General features: G+C 45.4%; 1 protein-coding gene across 4 annotated transcripts in view; it reads left to right on the top strand.

Moving 5' to 3' along the window:
• The window catches only part of LOC119386978 (pericentrin), a 133,397-nt gene extending 127,543 nt beyond the window's left edge, over window positions 1-5,854 (top strand). For all 4 annotated transcript variants that reach the window (XM_049413315.1, XM_049413317.1, XM_049413316.1 and 1 more), the window contains one exon: window positions 4,583-5,854. In XM_049413315.1, coding sequence (XP_049269272.1) covers window positions 4,583-4,691 — 109 coding nt within the window. In that variant the 3' untranslated portion in view covers window positions 4,692-5,854. The remainder of the gene's footprint in view (window positions 1-4,582) is intronic.
• Window positions 5,855-7,181: the final 1,327 nt, after the last annotated feature.

The raw sequence follows: 7,181 nt of genomic DNA on the forward strand, positions 1-7,181 counted from the left end.
ATAAATTTTCAAACTTGACGTATTTTACAGGTTATCACTTGCATTCTACTGAAAGTCAAGTTCTGCTATTATTCAAAGTTGCTTCCACTTCCCTTTGAACCAAAAAGAATATATTTGCACATGCCTTGTTTCAATTTTTAAAAATATTGTGCGGGTTAGTTGGGTCACGACAAATGTGCTCATTTTTCTTTATAATATGTAGGGGTGTGCGAATATTCGAAATTTCGAATATTTTTCGAATAGTGTTTGCTATTCAATTCGATTCGCACTGGAATTTTACTATTCGAACTATTCGAACTTCCCAAAAACAAGTACAGTCAATGTCCGATTGAAAGTGACCCCTTCAGATTTTTAATATGCTTCACCTCATCACACCCGGTAATGCGGCAAAGTTGCCTTTCAAGCTCCGTCACGGTCGAACTTTGCCAAGACGGTCAACGTCCAATTGGAAGTGCTCCCTAGATTTTCAAGATGCTTCACCTCATCAGACCCCGGTATTGCGGCAAAGCTGCCTTTAAGCTCTGTTACGGTCGAACTTAGCCAAGACAGTCAACATCAGATTGGAAGTTGTCCCTAGATTTTCAGTATGCTTCACCTCACCACACCCCCGTATTGCGGCAAAGCTACCTTTCAAGCTGCGCTACGGTCGCAAATGTACTAACTCAAGAAAACGCTGGTTCCAATATGGAGATGAAACATGTGGCAGAGTTGGGGGCTCAATTAATGCTGTTTTGTACCTGAAATTTGGGCAGGAAGTTCGAAAAATCGGAAGCCGAAGCTTTTTAGCAACCAAAATTTCAGATGTTCTCATTTATCGACGTCTACGAGTCAGATTTGGAACTCGAGATTTGAAGGGAGCACACCCTTGTCCACCACATCAGTTGAGCTTCCACAGAAGTTGAAAGAGGAGGAGAGGCTGAGGAAATGGCATCTTTGCCTATCATGTGTAAAGTGTTGCCAACAACACTTTGGTTGCACCAAATCATGTACATAAATAGAATTCAGCCTCTACATTGCCTCATTCTTGATAAGACAACTATCAAAACATCACCCTGCCAGTGCTTCATCAACCTAGCGAAAAGAAACACTTTCATGTTGCTATCTCATAAGCATATGCTTAGGAATCCTCTCCAACATTTTTTTCTGGAATTTCGCTTCGAAGTATTCGAAAAATATTCTAGAAATATTCGAAAAATATTCGATTCGATTCGCACTCGCACTTCAATATTCGAATTCGCTTCGCACCCAAAATTTTGCTATTCGCACAGCTCTAATAATATGTCATATATGCTATTCAAATTCGATTCGAAACTATTTTACGAAATCACTATTCGCTTCGAATTCGCTTCGAACCTAAAGTTTACTATTCGCACAAGCCTAGTTGATACGTAGCAACTGCTTGGGTCATGTTTTCTCCCATCACCTCTGTCCTGCAGGTTTCACATGTGAAGCGTAAAAACTCCCGGGCCCCTTATGTATTCGCCTAAGAGGGTGCGAAGGCAAAAGCCATCCGGTCTGGCTATTTTGCCATGCACTCCATATCAATGTCCAGCGTTTACTAATTAACATTGACTAATTAACTTGGTACTCAATTTGCATTATCATTTGTGGCGTTTGCTTTTTGCCTATTTGTTGTTACTTGGCCGTTGCCTTATATAAGTTATATTTTAACCAACCCTGGCATGCACGGCCTTGCTTCTCTTAGCTGTACGCGCCAAACACCACCACGGCTCCGAGCACTCCAAACTCCATGTAAGGTGCAGCATCCGCGTTTCTCTCGCGCCGTGTACTGTTCGCGTTGCTGCGCGCGAGAAATCGGCCCATCATTGTGAAGGGACGGCGAGCCCGCGTGCGCGGCAAGGGAGTCCCTAGGCAACACTCCAATCGGTCGTTTATTTACGGGCTTTAGTACAATGAGATCAACTTTTTTACATTAGAACCAATCGTAAGTGACATAATTATACAGTGTACCAATTAGCTTATACAAGTTACAAAATATATCGATTAGTGGCCATGGATGGCACACCTATAAAGCTAGCAGACAAACAAGCAAAGAACAAAGTTTGGAGGGCCGACCTACCCTTCAACCAGCGCTCACTCTTGCGATCGCACACCCAGAGCAGAAGAGACAGAGCAGACATACCGTATATACTCGTGTCCGCACTTTTTTTTCGAAATTTTTGCTTGGTGCGGCCCTTACACGAATCAGGCCGATGACAGCTCACCAAAGGTCTGTACTGTTTCCGCGAAAGTAGCAGAGTGTAAGAGAGTTGCAAATGACATTCCAGGAATGTTTTTATTACAATTCCATTTCGCTATCGCTGTCCTCGTTCTCGGAAGAGCTCGCCTCGGCGTCGGCGTCCTCCCAGAGACGTTCATCCTCAGCGCCACTCATGCAGCTTGAAATTCCAGTCACCTTGAAGCTTTTCGCGACTGTTTCAAATGACACGGCATGCCACGCACTCAAAATCCACGCACACACTTGTTGTAGCGATGCCCGCTTCAGCCGTCCTGTAGGGGTCTTCTCATGATGGCCTCCAGCCATCCATTCCGAGTAGCATCGGCAAAATTCCGATTTAAACGGACGATTAACGCAGACGTCGAGCGGCTGCAGCACACTCGTCAGTCCTCCAGGAATAATGGCCAAGTCCGTACGAGTCGTGGCGAGTCGGTTCTTGACGCGGTCCGTCAAGTGGCCCCTGAAACTGTCCAGAACAAGGAGGGCTTTCCGTTGTAACAGGCCTCCAGGTCTGTTTGCTCAGACGGTCTTTATCCAATCTACGACGAGTTCCTCGGACATCCAACCCTTTTCCTGGGCACGTACGATGATTCCCTGAGGGAACTTTCTTTAGAGAGAGTCTTTCGCTTGAATACGACGTACGGTGGAAGTTTTCTGCCGTCTGCTGTGATGCACGGCATCACAGTGCATCTTTGACGTTCTGCACCGGTCTTGCGCACAGACACACTTTTCGCACCTTTTAAATCCACCGTGGTGCTTTCTGGTGCATCGAACCACACAGGAGTCTGGTCCGCAATCCCAATTTGGGAGAGGTCGTACTCATGCTCCTTCCTGAGACCAATTACAAAGCGATGGAACTTAATCACATGGCTTTCGTACTCGCTTGGAAGCCTTTGACAAAGCGTTGTTCGGCGGCGAATGGAGAGCTGGTTACGGTTCATAAACCGCGAAGCCCACCCCCGACTTGCCTTGAATTGTGCCTGGGGTATTTCCATGTGGCGAGCGATGGCCAGGGCTTTCACGCGGATCATGTCAGTTGAGACGGCGTAGCCGTCCCTTCGAGTGTCGATGACATATTTGACAAGTTCGCCTTCGAGTTCCAGGTACTTGCACTTCTTTCCGCGAAATGCCTTTCGGCTCCTGTTTGTAGCGGCGAGGGCATCTTTCTGTTTCACCCAGTAACGCACGGGCTTCTCATCGACGTCAAATTTGCGTCCAGCTTCTCGCTTGCCGTGCTCCTCGGCATATTCAATCACTTGCAGTTTAAAGGCTGCAGTGAAAGATCTCAAGTGCCGGCCCATCGTCCCTCACATGCGATGGCTCAAACAGGGCTCACTACTACAGACAAAGTGACACCGACAACACCGATCTGAAGAAACACTGCCAAGCTACCCACACGATGCCAACGATGCGCTACACAAAGCAATAATGGCGCCGTCGAGGTCGGTGGAAGCAGAAAAGCTGGCAGCGCCATCTAGCTGCAATTTAACTAACTATTTTTCTGGCGGGACTTTTTGAATTTTTTTTTTCGAAATTCCCCCTCCAAAGTAGAGGTGCGGCCCTTACATGAGTATATACAGTAATAGGCACAGTTGAGAGAAATAGATGGCACCCACCGAAGCCCCCGACGAGACGACGAAACCACCAGATGGCGACGTAGAACCAGGAACAAAGGCGGCAAGCACCCTCGCTTGTCGGGCGAACGCGAGCAAGGCCCGAATCCCACCAAAGTTAGGCCAATGGGACACCATGTTAAACCTTTGAGGGGTGGGGGGCAGTGCTGTGACAGCGATTCATGACCAGCTGCCATCCGTCCGGTCGAGAGGAAAGGGACGCGAGAACTTTTAGAAGGAAAATGTCGTCGAGCAAACTGGTGCGGGCGCCTGAATTTCTCTTTCCTGTCTCTGTTGTTCCTTCCTACTGTTGTCGCGCTGCACCTACGATATTCAGCACGAACCAACTCTTGTTGCTGAATTTCCACACATTATGTAATTAACTTTCACTAATTTGCCACCTGCTGCTCTAGGGGATCATCTTCTCTCTCTTTGTCATTATCACCTCTGTTTCACGCTTTTGCAAAGAGGAAGTGAGGATTACATGAATAGTGTCTTTTTATTTTTTTAATCACATAAACGAAGAAAAGACAAAGTGAATGTGCAGCTAGTGCACCTGGAGCTATGAGGTGCACGCTGGGTTTTTTTTTTTTCTTGCTATTTATGTGTTGTTTTTTTTTACTTCACAACACAACCTGGAAACACATTTGTTACTTTTGTAGAATGCTTAAACCTCAGCACTGAGAATTGTTCTGATCGTATATACACCTATTTGTTTCTTTCACCACAGAACCCCATCACGGCCTTCCCAGAGTCAACCTGCCAGCATGCGGGAGTTTGTGGAGAGGCTGGACAGTTTACACAAGCAGTTCGGCTTGAGCGACGAGCAGCACTGCTGACACACCGCCACTGGGCGGGAGGTGCCAACTACAGTGCTGGACAGTGCGCACAGGAGTTCGTTGCAGCCGCCAGCAAAAACACACCGACGCGCAGACAGGGGATGGAATAGCTCTTCAGAAAAGCTGCTCTTTGGGACCGTGTAGATAACCGGCATGTTCAGACTAGTTTTCGCATTGCTGTTTTCAAGAGACTGCTATGTTTTCTACTTTTTTGGCCAACAAGAAGGGTACCCTATGCAAGCAGTGGGGAAAGGTTTATTTATGCTTGCGCAGATGCCCTCTGGTGCAGGTGTGCTCGGCACTCTTTCTAGTCTTGACCGAGTGGAGGGAGGCGTTACAAAAAGGATTCGCTTTGTGGTAAAGTCTCTTAGTGCAACGTTTCATTGCGCATGTTACTGTGCAATTGAATTGGCCCAGCTATTTTGCACAGGAGCAAGTAATCTTAACCGTATAGTTAAGTATGTGTTGTGCCTCCTTTTTTTTTTTTATACATATACTGTAGGCTTTATTAAAGCAAGAGACCCACTGGTGAAACGCAAGTCATGCTTTCAAACCTCTTTTGCGCATTTGTTTACATGGTGTACTATTACCTGTTTTGGGTACCAGTGTTTTAATTTTCACAGTACAATGTGCAGTGCGTTGCTTTTATGTATGGTTCTAATGTCCAAATGCTTATGTGTCTACATTTCTTAGTCTACGTGTGGATCGCACAATAGCTAGAGGAAGTGGGGGCGGCTCAATTGTTTTTTTTACCCTCTGCCAAGTATAGCCAGTGCCACTGAAAAGGGTAGATTTTTCGCATTCATCAACCCGAGTTCCTTACTTTGTGCGCGCATCATTTGTGAAGAGCTGCCAAAAACAAAGAGGAGAACCTCCGAAGTCAGTGCCTTTTTCTCCTCCAGAGTGCTCGACAATGCTTCAGGGTGTAGCTTCAGGGTGTAGTCGTATTTTTTAGAATTTCTCGTAGCTTTTTTTAAGCCTGCCTTGGTTTTGTCTTACATGGTTTTGGCTGAGGACTCTACACATTGTACATAGAAAATGTATATTTTACAAGCAGCAGCTTAAGTGTCTCTAGTGTTACTGTCGTGCTGGTGTACGAAGACACTCTTTTGGCCAGGGCTGATGTCTTTTCGAATAAAAGTGTACATACCTGTTCTCAGAAATGGATGACTTGTGATCTGTGTGTGCTTATGACTTGCTAGCCCTCCGTTTCTGCTTATGAAATTTGGAAATGTTTTCGGCACAGCAGAAACGATAGGCTAGCAGCTATTTGGGTGAGTTGTTAGTGTATGGTAATGCTTGCACTTAGATGTATAACATTTACATAACATTTGGCATGCAGTAATAGAGGGCAGTGCTTATTTCTTGGGGTGGGGGGATGCATTGTTTCACTGGTAACAGAACCTAATGCGACCACATTGTCACATAAACAACTTTTAGGCAAAATACTAGTATACAAAAGCTTGGAGGACGCTTTAGCTTTGCCTTCAAGAGTACAATGTGACAGCGTAATGAGGGCCCGTGCAGCATCACCTTCTCAACTGCTGGCCTGGCTTTGGTTCTCGGTGCATGCCTCAACCATGTCACAAGGAAACGAACGTCTGTGCACTCAACATTGGCCGTTTCAAACTATTATAGAATACCTACTGCAAGTACAGTTGCACTGAGCCCACTTTGACATAACTCATCCTTTTGTGAATCAGCGAAGGGCCCACTACGCATCCGTAAGGCATCACGCAAACATACGCAGCTATTCACTTTGTTGATGCTTATGCTGATTATGTTTAAGCATGTCTGAGCCGATTGTAATGGGTAGTCCTTTTAAACACCCAGTCGCACAATTCACATGGTCTGGCGCCTGGCGCGATTCTACGCTTCCGCCACGTAATAATACATGCGCCTCCCACTACAGGTCATTCATACATTGTTTTTATTTGTTGTTTTTTCGAAGTGTTTCAAGCAATGGCGTGGCTCTGTGGTAGAACACTTGCATGCCACGCAGAGGGCCTGGGTTCGATCCTCATTCGAATCGAAGGTTTTGCTCATTTATTTTGTTTGCATCTTTCTAGATTTTTTGGTCACAGACCGCTGATTTTTCGCTCACAACCACCGACACCGGAATTTCTGCATAACAAGCTCTTTAACGCTATCACATTAAAATAGCATGAGTGTGCCTTGAGGCCCATAGGGGGGGATGTGGCAATAAAAGCTATTCTTGTTATTGATGGGGACAAACTGATGAAATCTGGCATGCAGATGTGATTTGTTATGCCGATATCATAATTGAACTCAGTTTTGAGGTGCCTTTGTAGTTTCTAAGTAAAAGCACTTGTTTGACTCTCATTGTCATGCCCGAATTAATTAATAAATTAGACATAAGTTCGCCAGTACTTTTGCATAGACATTTTCATAAGGACCCATTGTGTACTATAAGGCTATTGGTTTATTTTTAATCATATAAGCACAATAATTCTTGAAATTTGTTGTACA

Source organism: Rhipicephalus sanguineus, chromosome 3 (assembly GCF_013339695.2).
Source record: "Rhipicephalus sanguineus isolate Rsan-2018 chromosome 3, BIME_Rsan_1.4, whole genome shotgun sequence".
Classification (NCBI taxonomy): domain Eukaryota; kingdom Metazoa; phylum Arthropoda; class Arachnida; order Ixodida; family Ixodidae; genus Rhipicephalus; species Rhipicephalus sanguineus.